Source organism: Somniosus microcephalus, chromosome 17, assembly GCF_052327205.1.
Source record: "Somniosus microcephalus isolate GS21.2 chromosome 17, FLI_Smic_1.0, whole genome shotgun sequence".
In the NCBI taxonomy this organism is placed as follows: Eukaryota; Metazoa; Chordata; class Chondrichthyes; order Squaliformes; family Somniosidae; genus Somniosus; species Somniosus microcephalus.
In genome coordinates, this window is record NC_141003.1 from 87943503 (window position 1) to 87966156 (window position 22654).

The window sequence follows — 22654 nt, forward strand, 5'->3', positions numbered from 1 at the left end:
GGCTTGCTGCAATAGATGTGAAATATTTTTTTAAAGTGTGTAGGGAGTGCTGCTGGACGCTTGCAAGGGCTCGGATGGTGAATGAAGGTCTTTGAGAAGACAGAACATGCTGCGAATACTCAGTAGGTCACACAACATCCGTGGAGAGAAAAACAGGGTTCACGTCTCAGGTCGGCATGCTGCCTGACCAACTGAGTATTGCCAGCATTTTATGCTGTCATTTCACATTTACAGCATCCGCTTGCAGAGGGAAGAGGAGGAAGCCGAAGAGGAGGAATCAGACAGGAGACCGCCCCTTTGTGGCCAGTAGATCCGGGATGGAATCATCTGCCTGCGGTCCCACCGGCTGGGCAGGCTGCCTCTTCTTGTTGACCCACTGGTTGGGCAGGCTGCATTTCTTGGGTGTGTGAAATGAGGAAGACACGAGGGTGGAGTTGTGCTGACGGGAGAGCGGGAAAGCAAGAGGTGCATGCCAGGAGGAGGATTACGTACGAGGATACCCGCATCTTGTATTCTTTCAGCCCCGCCGCAGGCCAAGGGCTCAGCCATGCCCCTGCCCAGAATTGTCTCCTCCAAGGGGGTGAGGTGAGGCTAGGAATGGGAGATGTGCCTCATCATTGGTGCAGCTTGTTGGTAGGTGAGTGATTGGGGGTCGTGCATCGAGCAGTGTGTGAGGCTAATGGTGCAGTTGGTAGGAGATGGCTTTTGAAGATATATTCACTGACCTTGACCAGTGGTCTGAGGTCATGAAGCTTCTTTGAGCACTGGAGCCAGGTGGTGGGGACGACACTGCTGGCAGTAACGGCTGTAGTGATGTACTCCCACATTGTTCTTTCTGGAGGGCCTCCTGGCCCCTGTGGGTAGAGGGCCAGTCTTACAGTGTTGACCCCCTGCACAAAGCTGGAGTGCTGCGTGCGAGACCCTGGTGCCCCTTCCCCAGTTCGCTGAGCCATTTGTGTTAGTGCTGAGGCAGTTTTCCCATTTGTTGAGGTTGGGAAGGGAATTCAGCTTTAACAGCTGAATATTCACTCTTGGAACTTTGTTTAAATGTTGAATATTTCTTAAAAGGCAGAAAGGGCTGAAAAATGTATTGATTCACTGCATGTTATTTTGTATTGATTCAATGTGCGTGGCCCCTTTAATTCTCAGGCCTCTTCATGGCCCACAATTCCCTGTGAGCTCAACAGCTTTGCTCCCATTGGCTGTGGGAAGCTGCAATGCCGGACTTGGACAGAAACTTCGTCCTGGATCCCTGCAGCAACGCCACCAGGACGGCGTTGCACGGAAGGCGAGCGCTGCGCCACCTATCGCCAGCCCCCACCCCCCGGACCAATTTCACTCGCTTAGCGTTGCGGCCATTTTCAGCGGCCGTTAACTGCAGTTGCCGGTGACACCGACAACTTTACTGGCCAACACGAATTTTCCCCCCTTTATTTCTCTACCTTCCCCTTAATAAAAGGGTAGAGGGAGGACTGTGTGTCTACCTCACCAGTTGCCTCTTCAACCAAGGAGATTTGTGTTGGCGTTTCAACTTCAATGGCAGTCTGCAAAACAAAAACATTTACTGTTTATTTTCTTTAAGTATTTCAAACTGATCCTTAAATCAATACAAAACAGAAACGCACATCTTCTATTGCTTAAAATTTATGATACATTGCTGCTGGATATTAAATATGCACCAAGCTTGTTATAGCGGTCAAGGGCAACGCACAGGGAGACTCGGGGATGCAGCAGTTTAAGACACTAGCCTTGCTTCGCCGGGGTCCGGTTCAAATGTTGCCAGGACTGGAGAATTTTAGCTACGAGGAAAGATTGGATAGGCTGGGGTTGTTTTCTTTGGAACAGAGGAGGCTGAGGGGAGATTTAATTGAGGTGTATTAAAATTATGAGGGGCCTAGATAGAGTGGATAGGAAGGACCTATTTCCCTTAGCAGACGGGTCAATAACCAGGGGGCATAGATTTAAAGTAATTGGTCGAAGGATTAGAGGGGCGTTGAGGGGAACTTTTTTCACCCAGAGGGTGGTGGGGGTCTGGAACTCACTGCCTGAAAGGGTGGTCGAGGCAGAAACCCTCATCACATTTAAAAAGTACTTGGATATGCACTTGAAGTGCCGTAACCCACAGGGCTACGGACCAAGAGCTGGAAAGTGGGATTAGGCTGGAGAGCTCTTTGTCGGCCGGCACAGACACGATGGGCCGAATGGCCTCCTTCTGTGCTGTAAATTTCTATGGTTCTATGAAATGCAGTCCACAACATCGGGATGAAAATCTCCTTTCTCGGCCTTAGACCTGCAAGGGCCCAGTGCAAAATAAACCTGGGCACGTGCAATCCAGTTTCTAACTGACCTGTGTCCACAGCGTAAAACTGACGCAACATCTGCACTAATTGGGAATCTCGCTCAGAGATCAAGGTTGGGGGGAAACGGAAGATAAGGTAGGTGTGCTCTTTTGAGACTGGGGCAATGTCAATGCTTGATCCTGACACTGGGTGGATCATTTCCCAGCACGAATGTCTCCTCACTTTGCCGGTCACATCTATTGAGCAGAATAAAAACATAGAAGATAGGAGCAGGAGTAGGCCATTCGGCCCCTCGAGCCTGCTCCGCCATTCAATGAGATCATGGCTGATCATCCAAATTCAGTACCCTGTCCCTGCCTTCTCCCCATATCCCTTGATACCTTTAGCCTTAAGAAATATATCTAACTCCTTCTTGAATATATTTAAGAATGAATTGGCCTCTACTGCCTTCTGTGGTAGAGAATTCCACAGGTTCACCACTCTCTGGGTGAAGAAATTCCTCCTCATTTCTGTCCTAAATGGCTTACCCCTTATCCTTAGACAGTGAGCCCTGGTTCTGGACTCCCCGACCATCGGGAACATCCTTCCTGCATCTAGTCTGTCTAGTCCTGTTAGAATTTTATAGGTTTCGATGAGATCCCCTCTCATTCTTCTAAACTCCAGCGAGTATAAGCCCAGTCGACACAATCTCTCCTCATACGTCATTCCTGCCATCCCAGGTATCAGCCTGGTGAATCTTCGCTGCACTCCCTCCATGGCAAGAACGTCCTTCCTCACTCGTAATGGTTGGAGATATAGTTTATGGGACAGACTAGGCAGTACCCCATAGTCACCCAGTGTGGAACTGAATCAAACTGACCAGGAGGCCTGTGCTAAGCTGATTTCAGCCGAGATATGCAGCAGGGCACAACAACCGGCCTAATCATCCCAGGTTAGGAAGAAGGGGTGAAAAGGAACAGCCAGTATTCGCACTTGTGATCACTTACCCCGTGTTCCTTCCTGCACAAGCTAATGTGAGTGAGGACAGAACCAGCCTTAGCTAAGATACACACTTCAATTAAATAGCCGACCGCACAGTCTACCGTCACACACAAAGAATGGCCACTTGGCAAAGACTGGTGGTGGCCAATACCCAGGAGTCAGCACCTTCAGAAAAGGAGAGAATATTGGACGCACAAACGATTTAAACACGAGGAACTTACAATGTAATTCTCCCAGAAATTGTACTTGCTGCTCGTCAGTAGAATCTCCTTTGTGACTGGGGAACAATAAAGCCTCAACTTCAAACTGTAATGAAGGGGGAAAAAAGAGAAATCGTAGTTCAGCAGCATAAACAGGTTAATGGCAAATGTTGGCAGGTTTCAGCCACAGTGTTAGCAAGTCACAGGGCATCAGGGCAAAGCCCGATGTTGACCCTGCCCAACGAGGTTCACTGCCAGCAGGAGGTGCTGTATAGATCATAAGAACATAAGACACAGGAGCAGGAGTCGGCCATTCGGCCCCTCGAGCCTGCTCCGCCATTCAATGAGATCATGGCTGATCATCGACCTCAATTCCACTTTCCTGCCCAATAGCCCTCGATTCCCCGAGAGTCCAAAAATCTATCGATCTCAGCCTTGAATATCCTCAACGATTCAGCATCCACAGCCCTCTGGGGCAGAGAATTCCAAAAATTCACAACCCTCTGAGTGAAGAAATTCCTCCTCATCTCAGTCTTAAATGGCCGACCCCTTATCCTGAGACTGTGACCCCTGGTTCTAGACTCTCCAGCCAGGGGAAACAACCTCTCAGCATCTACCCTGTCAATCCCCCTCAGAATCTTGTATGTTTCAATGAGATCACCTCTCATTCTTCTAAATTCCAGAGAGTATCGGCCCATTCTACTCAATCTCTCATCATAGGACAGCCCTCTCATCCCAGGAATCAATCTAGTGAACCTTCGTGGCAACGCCTCTAAAGCAAGTATATCCTTCCTCAGGTAAGGAGACCAAGACTGTGCCCAGTACTCCAGGTACAGTTGTACAAGCCCTGTAGAATTGTGGCAAGACTTCCTTACTCTTGTAGCTATCACAAGGAACCCTGGCCGACTTCCTGCTCTCCAATCCAGGGGTACAATGTAGTGCCTTGTAGCTCTGGCCAGCCGAGAGCAAGTGACTCAATAAGGGATAAACCCGAGACCTTCCTAATCTGCAGCGCTCAGATAGTCAATAAGCCAACAGGGAGAGCAACTATAATTAGAGTGTTTACGTTTAGCTTACACTGTTAGGATGGGTGAAGAAGGGCGATTGTTCGTGGTGAATACATGTCTTGTTACATGTAGATTATTGTGGATTGGTCAGGAAGGACTAGTTTGTTTTGTTCTGTTGTGTGGATCAACGCGAACAACACGTGGCCTATTAATAATCCCGCACTGCACCTGCGAAATGTCAGTTACTAGTTCAACACAAACAGGTCAGTGACGAGTGTTATCACCGTGCTCCACAGACCAGAACCACGGTCTAATTCAAAATAGCTTCCAATCATAGATCGTAGAAACTTACAGCTCAGGAGGAGGCCATTCGGCCCGTCCTGCCTGTGCCGGCTCTTTGAAAGAGCCGTTGTGCTGAGTCCCAGACCCCCCGCTTTGTATCCGTCACCCCGAGAGTTCCTCATCCTCCAGAACCGTCCAACTCCCTTTTTCACTTATAGTAAAAGAAAAAGAGAATTGTGAATGAATGGTTTGTCTTTGCATATAGATATACAATTGGTAGTTTCAAAAAATTCTTTCAAAATAACATTTATACAGGTCGGGCGACATCTGTGGAGAGAGAAACAGAGTTAACGTTTCAGCTCGATGGCCCTTGGTCAGATGCTGCCTGACCTGCTGAGCAATGTTCACTGTAATTATTTTTCGGGTGCACGGCCCCGCGCGGCCCATTCACAGTTTCGCGATGCGCGAACTTTAACATAGGAAATACATTTTTCAACCAACTGTGGTTTTTTTTAAATTGAGAAACTTAGGTAATGGCTGAGGTCCATAATGCAGGGCTCCATCCAGATTGAAAGAGAGAGAGGAAGTTGTGATTAGACAACTGTTTTGTGGGTGTCGCTGGCAAGGCCAGCATTTATTGCCCATCCCTAATTGCCCTCGAGAAGGTGGTGGTGAGCCGCCTTCTTGAACCGCTGCAGTCCGTGTGGTGAAGGTGCTCCCACAGTGCTGTTAGGGAGGGAGCTCCAGGATTTTGACCCAGCGACGATGAAGGAACAGCCGATATATTTCCAAGTCAGGATGGAGGGGAATTTGGAGGTGGTGGTGTTCCCATGTGCCTGCTGCCCTTGTCCTGCTAGGCGCTGGAGGTCGCGGGTTTGGGAGGTGCTGCCGATTAAGCCTTGGCGAGTTGCTGCAGTGTATCCTGGAGGTACCACACATATTGCAGCCACGGTACGCCGGTGGTGGATGTTTAGGCTAATGGATGCAGGAAGGATGTTCCTGATGGCCAGGGAGTCCAGAACCAGGGGTCACAGTCTAAGGATAAGGGGTAAGCCATTTAGGACAGAGATGAGGAGGAATTTCTTCACCCAGAGAGTGGTGAACCTGTGGAATTCTCTACCACAGAAGGCAGTAGAGGCCAATTCATTAAATATATTCAAGAAGGAGTTGGATATATTTCTTAAGGCTAAAGGGATCAAGGGATATGGGGAGAAAGCAGGGACAGGGTACTGAATTTGGATGATCAGCCATGATCTCATTGAATGGCGGAGCAGGCTCGAGGGGCCGAATGGCCTCCTCCTGCTCCTATCTTCTATGTTTCTATGGATCAGGCAGACTGCTTTATTCTTGATGATTGAGCTTTTCGAATGTTGTTGCAGCTGTACACTTCCAATCAAGTGGACAGTATCCCACCACATTCTTTACTTGTGTCTTGAAGGTGGTGGGTTATTTTCCACCCTATCGAGTAGATGCCAGTGTTGTAACTGTACTTGAACAGCTTGGCTAGGGGGTACGGCTAGTTCGAGAGCACAAGTCTTCAGTACTACAGACGGGATATTGTCGGGGCTCACAGAATTTGTTGTGTCCAGTGCACTCAGCCATTTCATGTCATGTGCAGTAAATTGGCTGAAGACCGGGATCTGTGAAGGTGGGACCCAAGGCGGAGGACGGGAACCTAACTCGCACCAAGTCCCGTTCACCCATCACCCCTGTGCTCGCTGACCTACATTGGCTCCCGGTCTGAAAACGCCTCGATTTTAAAATTCGCCTCCTTGTTTTCAAATCCCTCCATATCTCTGTAATCTCCTCCAGCCCCACAACCCGCCGAGATTTCTGTACTCCTCCAAATCTGGCCTCTTGCGCAGCCCTGATTTTCATCGCTCCACCACTGGCGGCCGTGCCTTCAGCTGCCTGGACCCTACGTTCTAGAATAACCTCAGTGAGAGATATGATGGCAACTTGTTTCGGTCTGCGCTCTGCCAGACCCTGTCAAAGGCTTTGGAGATGTCGAAGCCAGAGTTTTGGAGTGTAAAGTCTGTGGGTTGTGCAGTAAATAAATACACAGACTTTTGAAGTACAAACAAACAGGTCTTTACTATTCAGAGGTCAGGGCGAATCTGCCCTAGTTATCCTGTAACATCACTTATATACTGGTGTGGTCACTGTCGGTATTACCGTATACAGAAGCCAATCAAATAGTGCCACACCTAAAGTAGTTCTCTTAAAGGTGAACGGTTACACTCAATCGTTCCCTTAAAGGTAGACGGGTACATACATAGATACATAGAAGATAGGAGCAGGAGTAGGCCATTCGGCCCTTCGTGCCTGCTCCGCCATTCGATGAGATCATGGCTGATCCTTTAATTCAGTATCCCGTCCCCGCCTTCTCTCCGTAACCCTTAACCCCTTTTGCCCGTAGAAATATATCTAATTCCCTCTTAAATATATTTAATGAGCTGGCGTACACTGCCCTCTGTGGCAATGAGTTCCACAGGTTCACCACTCTCTGAGTGAAGAAATTCCCCCTCATCTCTGTCCTAAATGGTTTAGCCCTTATCCTTAAATTATGTCCTCTAGTTCTGTTCTCACCCGCCAAGGGAAACATTCCTTCTGCATCCAGTCTGTCTAGACCTGTCAGAATTTTATACACTTCTATGAGGTCCCCTCTCAATCTTCTAAACTCCAGTGTGTACATCCCTAAACTACATAGTCTCTCCTCATAGGTCATTCCCGCCATTCCTGGTATCAGCCTGGTGAATCGCCGCTGCACCCCCTCCATGGCAAGAACATCCTTCCTCAGATGAGGCGACCAAAACTGTACACAGTACTCGAGGTGTGGTCTCACCAGTGCCCTGTACAGCTGCAGCAAGGTATCCCTGTTCCTGTATTCTAACCCTTTTGCTATGAAGGCCAGCATACCGTTTGCCTTCTTGACCGCCTGTTGCACCTGCATGCTCGCCTTCAGTGACTGGTGTACAAGAACACCCAGGTCTCTCTGTACTTCCCCCTCTCCCAATCTATTGCCATTTAAATAATAATTTGCCCTCCCGTTCCTGCACCCAAGGTGGATAACTTCGCACTTGTCCACATTATAGTGCATCTGCCATTTATCCGCCCAATCGCCCAGTCTGTCCAAATCGCTCTGGAGCTTCCTGGTCTCTTCCTCTGAGCCCACCCCCCCTCCTAGTTTAGTGTCGTCTGCAAATTTGGAAATGCTGCATCCGACTCCCTGATCCAGGTCATTAATGTAAATTGTGAACAGCTGGGGGCCCAGGACAGATCCCTGTGGTACCCCACTTGTTACTGCCTGCCATTCAGAAAATGAGCCGTTTATTCCAACTCTCTGTTTTCTATCTGACAGCCAGTTCCCTATCCATTCCAAAACTTTCCCCTTTATCCCATGAGCCTCAATTTTCCATGCTAATCTTTTATGTGGGACCTTATCGAAGGCCTTTTGGAAGTCCAGGTACACCACATCTACTGGCTCTCCCCCATCTATTCTACCAGTTACTCCCTCAAAAAATTCCAATAGATTAGTCAAGCACTACAATCCTCCCTTTTTAGCTTATTACTTACAGGGTCCCCGTTAAACATACATATCTTCAACTTCACATAACAATTTACAGATATACTCTCGGTGGAGAACAAACAATTTACAGAGATAATTCCGGTGGAGTCAACGTCATATAAAACAGTTTACAGATATACTTTCGGTGGGAACAGTTCACAGGTTCAGTCTCTGCGGAAACAGTTCATAGATTCAGTCTCTGATCTTGACTCATTTCGAACAGCATCTCTTTGGTGTAGCCGGTTCACATGGCTAGCGTGACTCCTCCATAGCCTTTTTCTTAACGTAACAGCTTGACCTTCCGTCCTGTTGAACCAGCAGTGCGGACTTTTACAACCAACTGGCTGTCTTGATAATTTTCGGGTTTTCAACTAATTTAGCTCCTTTCATGGTGTCCCGCCTGGGATGATAGTATTTTAGACAGTTATTATCTCCTGCTTCTTCTTTTTCTTTTCTGCCTTTTTGAAACTCTCGGAGCTCCTTTCTCTGCGGCCATCTGTAGCGCCACTAACTCTCTATGTTCATTAGACCTTAAGTGCTTCATGCGGATTTCTGTACTTTGGGAGTTTTCATCACAAACTGGGCAGACCAGATCCTCGTAATATTCAGTGTCACTCAATAGGTCAGGATAGTATTCGGGGTCGTCCTGAGTTAGGCCAGTGAGGGGCCCTTCTACTTCCTTCTTATCCAACTGGACGTTAGCCGACGGTGGTTCCTTCTCTGACCATCTTTCTTGAAAAGACTTCTTCAAGCATTCATATTCATCCCGCTCTTCCTGGGATGTCTGCCATTCCTTCACGCCTGGCCTCATTTGTGAGTTCAATACCTTCCCTTCCATCGGGGATTCCGTTATCAGGCTATTTAATCCTTCTACTGAAGTAGCTGTTTCCGCATTCTTCTGTTCCCCTTGACGTAATTCAGCATACTTTTGACATCCATGTGCAAGCTGTGTTGCCCCCTCAGCTCTCTCCGTGACTTTTGGAAGCTCCGAATTCTTTCCCTTTGAACCCTGAAACTCGTGTTCCCATTTTGGAGTCTTGTCCCTCAGCGTGTGTAAGAGTTGGCTGGCCGTTAACTCTTCTACGGGGACACTGTGGATTAGCGCCTTCTCCATTTCATCCACCTTTCCCTCCAATGTTTTCACCTTCCTTTCCTCCGGTCCTTTGGTTTTAAGCGCTCGAAGAAATTGCGCCTTGGTGTTCTCTAACTCCTGATCAGGGGCCATTCCTACAGTCTCTGTGTTCCTTCCATTGGCCTTTCCTTCCACTGCCCGGATTCCTAGTTGAATATGTTATTCAAGTTGTTGGACCTCTGCCATTGCCGCCTCATATTTGTCTTGGGTTTCCTTCAATAATTTAACGAGTTCTTGGACATCTTGAATTTCACGTTCTGCTCTGTCTTCCACCTCTAATTTTCCATCTACGGATGGAATCTCTACCGATGAGTCTGTCTTGGCCTTGAGCTCATCAAGAATTTCCTGCAGCCTTTGGACTTCTTGCTCATGTTCAACCTTTAGTTGTTCATATGCTTCTACTGAAACTAGCTTTTCGGAGGTTGCCGAGTTAATCCCCTCCAGAATTGTAGCCTGGGCCTGTTCATACTGTTCTTTCCACTTCTCACACTCTGCTTGTAAGGAGTCGTAGAGAAGAACTGGAATAAAATCCCGGCTTCCTGAAGATTCCTCTTCATTTGCTTCTTTCGCAATTTCCTGTTGGAGTTCAGCCAAGGCTGCTATGCTATCTGCCTCTTGAAGTCTCACGGCCATCAAATCTTCTTTATTCTTGCAGTCTATCTCAGTCATTTTCCCTTTATTTTCATTTAACTGAGTGATAAGCTCCTCTTGCAACATGGCCACATTATTCACATCAGGTAAAGAAGCGTTTCTCTTTTCCATGTCCAAGATTTTTTTCTGCATATCTTTAAGTGCACACTGCGATTCAGCTTCTCTTAACCTTGCCTGCCCTAGCTCCGTCTCCAATTGCAGAACAAAATCCTCAGTGTAGCGTGGTTTGCCTTTATGCTGTATCTCTAGATCATGCAAATATTCTAACTCCTGAACATCATAAGGGAGGTGTGATCGGTAATTGGTCACGATGGCTCTATGGTCGCTCTCTGCTTGAGCCAGCAGGTTCTGTTGTCTTTCCAGACTCTCCCATTCGGTGTCATAGAACTTTTTCATTGTTTTCATCTCCTGTACGAGACGGTAACTTAATTGTTCGAATTGTTGTCGTACTTTGAAATAACGTTGAGTTCGAGCTCGGTGTTCCTCCGTAATGCATATGTCTGTGACTTGAACAGACTCAGAATTCTCTGTCTTTATGCACGCCATCGTTTTTCCAACCTTAGTCAGTGAGTTCATGTTAACTTTGTTTTTCATACGTGGGCTGGACTTATCGTCTTCCGGCTCAGAGTCTGAGCTGCTTGTCTGCACCGAGTCCTCACTCGTCATTGCTTGTAGGTAGTGCCATTCCATGTCTATTTTCTTGATCCACTCCCGTCCTAGAAGTGGTGGTCCTCCCTCATGTAGTACATACAAGTTCATTCTTGGGTGTTCTTTACCCCTATCTCTCACCTTGACTCTTATTTTTCCCCATGGGGTATACTTTATGCCCCGTGTATGTCTGCAATACGAACTTGGTATCTCTTAAGGGTATGTGTGAGAATAGCCGGTGGTAATCCCCTCGATTTATGACTGATACAGCTGATCCAGTGTCCAACTCCATTTTCACTTGGACTCCAGCTATTTTTAGCATGACCCGGATAGTTTGTAGGTCAGCTTCCTTACTCACATGGTGGATACTCAGACTACCCAGCTCCTGGCCGTTTGGATCTGAGTCTGGATTCTGTTCGTCTGAACTCTTCTCAGCCCCCTTGTATACCTTGTTGTACTTTTCTTGTGATGGCTTCCTTTGGTTGTTGGTCTTCTTCCCTGACCGGCATACCTTAGCGATGTGACCCAGTTTGCCACATTTCCTACATTCTTGGTTCTTAAACCAGCATTGATTCTGGTCGTGTGTTGTCTTCCCACAACGATAGCATTTTGTTGTACTCGAGGTAATTTGGTCCACCCCGAGCGCCGCCGCCTTTAGTTGCATTTCTGCCGTTCCTTTCGCTGCGGCTTCGTGTGATGCGGCTATAAGGACAGCCCTGTCAAGTGTAAGGTCGTTCTCTTCTAGTAGGCGCTTTTGCGTCCTTTCCTTGGACAATCCGCCTACGAACTTGTCTCGCAATGCCTCTGTCAGATTCCCTCCGAACTGGCAGTATTTCGCTAGCCTACGCAGTTCGACCAAGTATTCTGCGTTGTTTTCGTCTTTCCGTTGCGTTCTTGCATAGAATTTGAATCGTTCAGCCAACATCAACGGTGTGGGGTTCAAGTGGTCCTTCAGAACAACCACAATCTCTTCGAAAGACTGATCCGCCGGTTTAGCTGGTGCTAGTAAATCCTTCAAGAGCCCGTATGTCTTTGCGCCCATCGAGTTTAACAATGTTATCGCCTTGTCGTCTTCCTCTATTTTGTTGGCTTCACAATAGATCTCGATGCGTTCCACGTACGTGGCCCAGTCTTCTATTTCAGAATTAAAGTCGTTAATATTCCCTCACTTAGGCATTTTTCTTCCCTTGGGAGCAGCACCAGTATTTCTTTAAGTATTACTTATTATCTTTTTTTTTCTAAAATGCCGGTTTTCCTGCGAAAATGGCGGTTTCCCGCTCTTCCCTTCTCTCTCTCTCTCTCTCTCTCTGCCCACTTCAATGGCAGTTAAGATGGCGGTTCTTTTCCCGCGAAAATGGCGGTTTCCCGCTCTTCCTTTCTCTCCCCGCCCACTTCAATGGCGGTTTCCCGCCTCTGTCGTCTTCTCCGCCTAATGGCGGCTTTCCGCGTTTCTCCCTGGTGTAAGGGGTACGCTTTCCCCACAGCGGACAGGTTCAGCCGCTGGGGTGGCTCTCGCACAGCTCCCCTTACTCGGCTCTGTCTTTTCCTCCCGCCCGCACGGCTCTACCGGCGCTGGGTACACCCCGTTAACGGAGGACAGTTCAGCCGCTGGACTGGCTCTCGCGCAGTCTCTCTCTCCCCGTGCTCGGCTCTGTCTCTCCCTCTCCCGCACGTTCGGTTCTACCGGCTCTGGGTACTCCGTAGGTGGAGAACAGTTCAGCCGCTGGACTGGCTCTCGCGCAGTCTCTCTCCCCGTTCTCGGCTCCTGTTCGCTCTCCCACTCCCGCACGTTCGGTTTTGCCGGCTCTGAGTACCCCGTTGGTGGAGAACAGCTCAGCCGCTGGAGTGGCTCCTCGCAGTCTCTCACTCCGCACCCGGCTCTCACCCGCACGGTTCCCGTTCGCCTCCCCAGCCCTCTCGCAGACCGGTGTTTCCCTCCCCGGCTGCGGCTGGGTTTCTCCTCCCGCGCCTACTCGCAGGTTCAGCGCTTCGTGGCTGCGGTCGCTGCCCGGATTTTTCCTGCCGATCGCGGTCCGGCTGTCACCCGACGCCGTTGGACCCGACTTTTGGCCGGTACAGCTCCCCCTCGACCGTGGTCGAGTGCTCTGCCCTTCTCCTCCGGATACTTCTACCCCTTCCCCTACTCACAGTCTCTTCGGCCGCCTTGTTTCTTGCTGGTCGGCTCACTCCACACCGTGGTAGCAGGATAATCAGTGCCTGTTGCTGATGAAGCTTTTGTTGCTAGTCTTCCAGCTTCTGTAAAGTACCACACTTTCTGTTGTTGTAGCCTCGTGTTTTCTTTTGGTAGCACGACGAGGGCGGTTGCCTCTCTTCGACGCTCTTTGTTACTTTGCTATTCTTGCCGCAGGGTACGATCGGACTCGTCGCCACTGTAAAGTCTGTGGGTTGTGCAGTAAATAAATACACAGACTTTTGAAGTACAAACAAACAGGTCTTTACTATTCAGAGGTCAGGGCGAATCTGCCCTAGTTATCCTGTAACATCACTTATATACTGGTGTGGTCACTGTCGGTATTACCGTATACAGAAGCCAATCAAATAGTGCCACACCTAAAGTAGTTCTCTTAAAGGTGAACGGTTACACTCAATCGTTCCCTTAAAGGTAGACGGGTACATACACTACATGGAGGTACACAACAAAACAACAACAACTACCTCCTGCTGATTACCACCCACCGCCCTCCCTCAGCTGATGAATCAGTACTCCTCCATGTTGAACACCACTTGGAAGAAGCACTGAGGGTAGCAAGGGCACAGAATGTACTCTGGGTGGGGGACTTCAATGTCCATCATCAAGAGTGGTTCGATAGCACCACTACTGACCGGGCTGGCTGAGTCCTGAAGGAAATAGCTGCCAGTCTGGGCCTGCGACAGATGGTGAGAGAACCAACACCAGGGAAAAAACTACTTTTTTTTTATTCGTTTATGGGATCTGGGCGTCGCTGGCAATGCCAGCATTTATTGCCCATCCCTAGTTGCCCTTGAGAAGGTGGTGGTGGTGAGCCGCCTTCTTGAACCGCTGCAGTCCGTGTGGTGAAGGTGCTCCCACAGTGCTGTTAGGGAGGGAGTTCCAGGATTTTGACACAGTGACGATGAAGGATCGACGATATACTTCTAAGTCAGAATGGTGTGTGACTTGGAGGGGAACTTGGAGGTGGTGGTGTTCCCTTGCGCCTGCTGCCCTTGTCCTTCTAGGTGGAAGAGGTCGCGGGTTTGGGAGGTGCTGCCGAAGAAGCCTTGGCGAGTTGCTGCAGTGCATCTTGTAGATGGTACACACTGCAGCCACGGTGCGCCGGTGGTGGAGGGAGTGAATGTTTAAGGTGGTGGATGGGGTGCCAATCAAGCGGGCTGTTCTGTCCTGGATGGTGTCGAGCTTCTTGAGTGTTGTTGGAGCTGCACTCATCCAGGCAAGTGAAGAGTATTCCGTCACACTCCTTACTTGTGCCTTGTAGATGGTGGAAAGGCTTTGGGGAGTCAGGAGGTGAGACACTCGCCACAGAATACCCAGCCTCTGACCTGCTCTTGTTGCCACAGTATTTATGTGGCTGGTCCAGTTAAGTTTCTAGTCAATGGTGACCCCCAGGATGTTGATGGTGGGGGATTTGACGATGGTAATGCCATTGAATGTCAAGGGGCGGTGGTTAGACTCTCGCTTGTTGGAGATAGTCATTGCTTGGTGATGCGCTATCAATTACTCATAAAAGACTGAGAGTTAGAAGAGTAACTAAAGGCTTTTATTAACAACAGAATGGAGGTCTGCCTCGCGTGGTCGACCGGTCCAGGATACAAAGGGCTGGGGAGCAGTCACCTTTATACTAGGACCTGTGGGAGGAGTCAGCCGAGGCATGTCCAGGCATGTACACAGTGGAATACAAACAGGACAAACAGGAATACAAACAGTGGTTTACCACACTTGGCACTTCTGTGGCACGAATATTACCTGCCACTTATCAGCCCAACCCTGAATGTCGTCCAGGTCTTGTTGCATGCGGGCATGGACTGCTTCATTTTCTGAGGAGTTATGAATGGCACTGAACACTGTGCAGTCATCAGCGAACATCCACATTTCTGACCTTATGTTGGAGGGAAGGTCATTGATGAAGCAGCTGAAGATGGTTGGGCCTAGGACACTGCCCTAAGGAACTCCTGCAGCGATGTCCTGGGGCTGTGATGATTGACCTTCAACCACTACAACCACCTTCCTTTGTGCTAGGTGTGACTCCAACCAGTGGAGCATTTTCCTCCTGATTCCCACTGACTTCAGTTTTACTAGGGCTCCTTGATGCCACACTTTGTCTAATGCTGCCTTGATGTCAAGGGCAGTCGCTCTCACCTCACCCCTGGAATTCAGCTCCTTTGTCCATGTTTGGACCAAGGCTGTAATGAGGTCGAGAGCCGAGTGGTCTTGGCGGAATCCAAACTGGGCATCAGTGAGCAGGTTATTGGTGAGTAAGTACTGCTTGATAGCACTGTCGATGACATCTTCCATCACTTTGCTGATGATTGAGAGTAGACTGATGGGGCGGTAATTGGTCGGATTGGATTTGTCCTGTTTTTTGTGGACAGGACATACCTGGACAGTTTTCCACATTGTCGGATAGATGCCAGTGTTGTAGCTGCACTTGTAAAACTTTCTTGAGGCGCAGCTAGTTCTGGAGCACAAGTCTTCAGCACGACAGCCGGGATATTGTCAGGGCCCACTGCCTTTGCTGTATCCCGTGGGCTCAGATCCATTCACAACTCCTCAGATAATGAAGCAGTCCATGCCCGCATGCAACAAGACCTGGATGACATTCAGGCTTGGGCTGATAAGTGGCAAGTAACATTCGTGCCACACAAGTGCCAGGCAATGACTATCTCCAACAAGTGAAGGTCCAACCACTGCCCCTTGACATTCAACGGCATTACCATTGCCGAATCCCCCACTATCAACATCCTGGGAGTCACCATTGACCAGAAACTTAACTGGACCAGCCGCATAAATACTGTGGCAACAAGAGCAGGTCAGAGGCTGGGTATTCTGCGGCGAGTGTCTCACCTCCTGACTCCCCAAAGCCTTTCCACCATCTACAAGGCACAAGTCAGGAGTGTGATGGAATACTCTCCACTTGCCTGGATGAGTGCAGCTCCAACAACACTCGAGAAGCTCGACACCATCCAGGACAAAGCAGCCCGCTTGATTGGCACCCCATCCACCACCTTAAACATTCACTCCCTCCACCACCGGCGCACCGTGGCTGCAGTGTGTACCGTCTACAAGATGCACTGCAGCAACTCACCAAGGCTTCTTCGGCAGCACCTCCCAAACCCGCAACCTCTTCCACCTAGAAGGACAAGGGCAGCAGGTACATGGGAACACCACCACCTCCAAGTTCCCCTCCAAGTCACACACCATCCTGACTTGGAAATATATCAGCCGTTCCTTCATCGTCGCTGGGTCAAAATCCTGGAACTCCCTCCCTAACAGCACTGTGGGAGCACCTTCACCACACGGACTGCAGCGGTTCAAGAATGTGGCTCACCACCACCTTCTCAAGGGCAACTAGGGATGGGCAATAAATGCTGGCCTTGCCAGCGATGCCCAGATCCTGGAATAAAAAATTTTTAAACTTGCATTTATATACATCTTTAATGTAGTAAAACGTCCCAAGGCGCTTTACAGGAGCGATTATCAAACAAAATTTGACACCGAGCCACATAAGGAGATATTAGGACAGCTTGGTTAAAGAGGTAGGTTTTAAGGAGCATCTTAAAGGAGGAAAGAGGTAGAGAGGTGGAGAGGTTTAGGGAGGGAATTCCAGAGCTTAGGGCCCAGGCAGCTGAAGGCACGGCCACCAATGGTGGAGCGATTATAATTGGGGATGCTCAAGAGGGCAGAATTAGAGGAGCGCAGAGATCTCAGTAGGTTGTAGGGCTGGAGGAGATTACAGAGACAGGGAGACCACGAATCCATGGAGGGATTTGAAAACAAGGATGAGAATTTTAAAATCAAGGCGTTGCTCAACCAGGAGCCAATGTAGGTCAGCGAGCACAGGGGTGATGGGTGAGCGGGACTTGGTGCGATTTAGGACACGGGCAGCAGAGTTTTGGATAAGTTAAATTTTACAGAGGGTGCAAGATTGGAGGCCAGCCAGGAGTGCGATGGAACAGTCAAGTCGAGAGGTAACAAAGGCCTGGATGAGGGTTTCAGCAGCAGGTGAGCTGAGGCAGGGGTAGAGACGGGCGAAGTTACGGAAGTGGAAATAGGCGGTCTTGGTGATGGAGAAGATATGTGGTCGGAAGCTCATCTCGGGGTCAAATACCACACCAAGGTTGTGAACAGTCTGGTTCAGCCTCAGACAGTTGCCAGGGAGAGGGATGGAGTCGGTGGCCAGGGAACGGAGTTTGTGGCGGGGACCGAAGACAATGGCTTCGGTCTTCCCAATATTTAGTTGGAGGAAATTTCTGCTCACCCAGTACTGGATGTCGGACAAGTAGCGTGACCAATCAGAGGCAGTGGAGGAGTCGAGAGAAGTGGTGGTGAGGTAGAGCTGGGTGTCGTCAACCTACATGTGGAACCTGACGTCATGTTTTCGGATGATGTAAGCAATGATGCGCTATCAATAACTCAAAAGACTGAGATTAAGCGAGTAACTAACAGGCTTTTATTAACAAGAGAATGAAGGTGTGCCTCGAGTGGTCGACCGGTCCAGAATACAGAGGGACTGTGGAGCAGTCACCTTTATACCTGGACTCGTGGGAGGAGTCAGCCGAGACATGTACAGGCATGTACACAGTGGAATACAAACAGTGGTTTACCACATTCACCCCTTGTTTAAAATTGAGTCCGGCGGGGTGAAGTGTATTAAAAGTTAGTGTATTGGAGTCTCTCCAGAGGTCTTGTCTGCCGCTGTGATCGACGCGGCGACGGCAGGGGTAGTGAAGCTTCCGGCGTCGAGTCCCGCGTAGGCTGGGGCACTGGTGTGTAGTCCTCGTAGGTGTCGAGCGGGTCGCGGGGCCCAGGCCTGCCGTCTGCTGGGGCTGGATATCGGATCGTGGGGGGGGGGGGGTGGTAGTGGGTAGTGGGTTACTGCGGCCCCCGAGGGTGCGAGGTCTCGTATGGAGACTGTGTCCTCCCGCCCGTCCGGGTACGCAATGTAAGCATACTGGGGGTTGGCGTGGAGGAGGTCGACCCTCTCGACCAGGGGGTCCATTTTATGGGTCCTCACGTGTCTTCTCAGTAGGACCGGCCCTGGGGACGTCAGCCATGGCGGTAGCGATGTCCCCGATGTGGACTTCCTTGGGAAGACAAACATTTTCTCATGAGGGGTGGCGTTAGTGGCAGTGCAGAGCAGTGACCGAATAGAGTGGAGCGCATCGGGGAGCACATCCTGCCAGCGGGAGGTCGGAAGGCCCCTAGACTTTAAGGCTAGCAGGGCGGCCTTCCAAACTGTCGCATTCTCTCTTTCCACCTGCCCGTTCCCCCGGGGGTTGTAACTGGTGGTCCTGCTTGTGGCAATACCCCTAGCGAGCAGGTACTGACGGAGTTCGTCGCTCATAAATGATGAGCCCCGGTCGCTATGGATATAGCTGGGGAAACCGAACAGGGTGAAGAGGTCGTTCAGACATTTAATGACCGTGGCACTGGTCATGTCCAGGCAGGGGATGGCGAACGGGAAACGGGAGTACTCATCAATAAAGTTGACGAAGTACACATTGCGGTCGGAGGAGGGGAGAGGCCCTTTAAAATCAACACTCAGGCGCTCGAAGGGGCGAGTGGCTTTTATCAGGTGAGCCCTGTCTGGTCTATAAAAGTGCGGTTTGCACTCAGCGCAGACTTGGCAGTTCCTGGTCATGGTCCTGACCTCCTCAATGGAGTAAGGCAGGTTGCGGGCCTTGATGAAGTGGAAGAACCTGGTGACCCCCGGGTGGCAGAGGTCATTGTGGAGGGCCCGCAGTCTATCGATCTGCGCGCTGGCGCAGGTGCCACGCGATAGAGCATCCGGGGGTTCATTGAGCTTCCCGGGCCGGTACAAGATCTCGTAATTGTAGGTGGAAAGTTCGATTCTCCACCTCAAGATCTTGTCATTTTTGATTTTGCCCCTCTGCTTGTTGTTAAACATAAAAGCAACTGAACGCTGGTCAGTGAGCAGGGTAAATCGTTTTCCGGCCAGGTAGTGCCTCCAATGACGCACCGCCTCCACAATAGCCTGGGCCTCCTTCTCAACAGCGGAGTGTCTGGTCTCCGGGCCCTGGAGGGTTCGTGAAAAGAAGGCCACGGGTCTCCCCGCCTGATTGAGGGTAGCGGCCAGGGCAAAGTCGGACGCGTCGCTTTCCACCTGGAAGAGGATGGATTCGTCCACTGCGTGCATGGTGGCTTTGGCAATGTCTTCCTTGATACGGTGGAAGGCTAAGCGGGCCTCTGCCGTCACGGGAAAAGAGGTGGTCTTGATCAGCGGACGGGCCTTGTCCGCATAGTAGGGGACCCACTGGGCGTAATAAGAGAAAAACCCTAGGCACCTCTTCAGGGCCTTGAGGCAGTGGGGCAGTGGGAGTTCCATAAGGGGACGCATCCGGTCGGGGTCGGGACCGATGACTCCGTGTTCCACAACACAGCCAAGGATGGCGAGGCAGGTTGTGCGGAATATGCACTTCTCCTTGTTATACGTCAGGTTGAGGAGTATGGCGGTGCAGAGGAATTTTTCGAGGTTTGCGTCATGGTCCTGCAAGTCATGGCCGCAGATGGTCACATTGTCCAGATATGGGAAAGTGGCCTGCAACGCATTTTGATCGACCATCCGGTCCATCTCCCTTTGGAAGACGGAGACCCCGTTGGTGACGCCAAAGGGAACCCTAAGGAAGTGATAGAGGCGGCCGTTTGCCTCAAAGGCAGTATACTGGCGGTCCTCAGGGTGGATAGGGAGCTGGTGGTACGCTGATTTCAGGTCAATGGTCGAGAAGACGCGGTACTGCGCGATCTGGTTGACCATATCAGTTATGCGGGGGAGTGGGTAAGCGTCCAGCAGGGTGTAGCGATTTATTGTCTGGCTGTAGTCGATGACCAGGCGCTGCTTCTCGCCGGTCTTAACGACCACAACCTGGGCTCGCCAGGGGCTGGTGCTGCCCTCAATAATCCCTTCCTTCAGGAGCCGCTCCACTTCGGTTTTAATGAAAACCCTGTCCCCGGCACTGTATCGCCTGCTCTTTGTGGCGATGGGCTTACAGTCGGGGGTGAGGTTAGCAAACAGTGCGGGGGGGTGACTCTGAGTGTGGAGAGGTTGCACCTGGTGCGCGGCGGGCAATTTGGAAGCTGCTGGCTGCGGACTGTGAGTGGGGGGAGGGGTCCACCGTACGCCATCGTAACACTTTTAAGGTGGCACTGAAAATCTAACCCCAGTAGAACGGCAGCGCAGAGGTGGGGCAGGACCAGAAGTTTAAAATTATCGTACACAGTCCCGTCTACTACGAGTGTCACCACGCAGTAGCCGCCAATGTCCGCCGACTGGGACTCGGAGGCCATAGAAATCCGCTGGTGCGCAGGCAGGACTGGGAGAGAGCAACGCCGCACCGTGTCGGGGTGGATGAAGCTCTCCGTGCTCCCAGAGTCAAAAAGGCAGATTGTTTCGTGACCATTTACCTTAATGTCCATTGTGGACCGGGCCAGCTGGTGCGGTCTCGCTTGGTCCAGCGTAACGGAGGCCAGCGTATGGGTCGGTGTGTCGCTGCGGGTATCAGATGAGGCAGTGTTGGGGACCTGCTGCGTCCCGGCTGTCGTCCAAGATGGCGGCGTCCATGAACCCCATGTGGCTGGAGGCGTCCAAAATGGCTGCTGTTCCGGTGGTTCGCACATGGCTGGGGAGGCCCAAGATGGCGGCCCGCACGGCCCACACGCGGCGCTGCTGGGGTTCGGGGTGGCTTTGGCCCTGTGGACGCTGGCGTAGTGTCCCTTCTTCCCGCAGCCCGAGCAGATCGCATTTTTCGCCAGGCAGCGCGCTCTGGGGTGTTTGGCCTGGCCACAGAAGTAGCATTTCTGGCCTTGGGGCACTGCTGTCTGGCCTTGGGACACTGCTGCGGTAGTTGGCCCATTGCTGGGATGTGGCTGGGGTGGCACGGCGCTATGAGACGGTCCTACCGTGTCCCAGGCTGTCGTTCCCCGCGGCGTCCATGGTGCAGAGGAGTAGGCATCCATGCCCCGGTAGGCTGCGTCCAATGATAGTGCGAGTTCAGAGGCCTTGTTGAGGTCGAGGTCACTCTGCTCCAACAATCGCTGTCGGGTGTAATTGGACCTGTGGCCCGCTACAAAAGCGTCCTGGATAAGTTCCTCTGTGTACACGGCGGCCTTTACATCCTTACAACCACAGGCCCGGCCAAGCACAGACAGTGCCTGAAGGTATTCCTCGGTTGATTCCCCAGGTTGTTGTTTACGACTCCCCAGAGGTGCCTGGCGTACACTTCGTTCACTGGGCGCGTGTACTGGTCCTTGAGGAGCTTGATAGCATCCGCGTACGAGGTCGCTTCCTGGATGACCGAGTACACTCGGTGGTTCACTTTGGAGGTCAGGACATCCAGTTTGTCCTCGTCCGATTTGACCGTTGCAGCGGAGGCGATCAGGAATTTTTCAAAACACCTCAGCCAGTGAGTAAACTTGGTGGATGCGTCCGACTCCCGATGGTCTAAGTCCAGGCATGCTGGTGTGAGGATCTTCTCCATTATTAAAATCTTGTTAATAAAATTAATGCGCTATCAATAACTCAAAAGACTGAGATTAAGCGAGTAACTAACAGGCTTTTATTAACAAGAGAATGAAGGTGTGCCTCGAGTGGTCGACCGGTCCAGAATACAGAGGGACTGTGGAGCACTCACCTTTATACCTGGACTCGTGGGAGGAGTCAGCCGAGACATATACAGGCATGTACACAGTGGAATACAAACAGTGGTTTACCACAAGCAACAAGATAATAAGTGGAATGGCCAAGTCAAAAAACACACGGGCAACCGTGGATTAGGCTAGAACTTTCAAGTTGTTAAGTAATTTAAGAGTTAACAGCTTCCAGAACTGTAAAACATGCTAATGCAAGGGGGATAATTGGAAGGGGAAGAGGCATAATTTTTCTTCGGGTTAGGATGAACACAATCATGTTTCTAAGCAGAAGCAAAGGGGTGCCAAGACTAAAAGACTGAAGAGATAGCATATAGCACAGGGAACAGGTTAAACACACACCAAGTCCACAGATCTTAATGAGAGTCTAGAAAGCAGAAGATCTGGCAGACCAGGTGCGGTTAAGACTTGATGTCGGTCACAATGGTAGAGCAGAATGGAGCAAAGGAAGGACTTTAAAAAAAATTACAGAGGTTAGAAGTTGAGGAGAAAAATAAGCTTAAAAAGGTCAGAACTAGCAACAGTACCGTGAGGCCGGAAAAAAAGCGGAAAAGGGATTCACACAACACAAAAATCACGTGTGGCAAAGAGTCCAAAAGACCATCTGTTGAAGCGACTGGAAGACAACAGTTTCAATTTCCTTTCACCAAAGATGTACTGTGGATTTCAATTGGTGCTTCAGAGTGACTGAGATACCAGGTGCAAGAGGCAGAATGAGTTTGTGAGAGTTGTGACATTCTTGTGAAAGGGACTGATGGTGCTCACCAGCAAAGCAGCAGTGGTTTGTGGATAATAGTGGCAATCCTGGGAGCACGTGGGATGGACCATTATCCTAGTCAGCGTCATCTCCAGTACATTCAACTATTTCACTGATCCTCATGATTTAATTAGCACAAAATCTTTTATTCTACCGTGGAAAAACCCTGCAGACTATAGCGTATTCACAAGGGCAATCGATGAGGGTCTAACTTGTTTGGATTTAGACCGTTTTGATTATTTTTACTTG

The 22654-nt window shown here is 50.3% G+C and overlaps 1 protein-coding gene across 1 annotated transcript in view; it reads right to left on the minus strand.

Annotated features, from left to right (window-relative positions):
• dclre1c (DNA cross-link repair 1C, PSO2 homolog (S. cerevisiae)) overlaps positions 1-22654 on the minus strand; it is a 67708-nt gene that overhangs the window by 42158 nt on the left and 2896 nt on the right. The window contains exons 3-4 of the mRNA XM_086010828.1: positions 3503-3587; positions 1485-1544 (exon numbers count right to left, since the gene is read on the minus strand). Coding sequence (XP_085866954.1) covers positions 1485-1544; positions 3503-3587 — 145 coding nt within the window. The remainder of the gene's footprint in view (positions 1-1484; positions 1545-3502; positions 3588-22654) is intronic.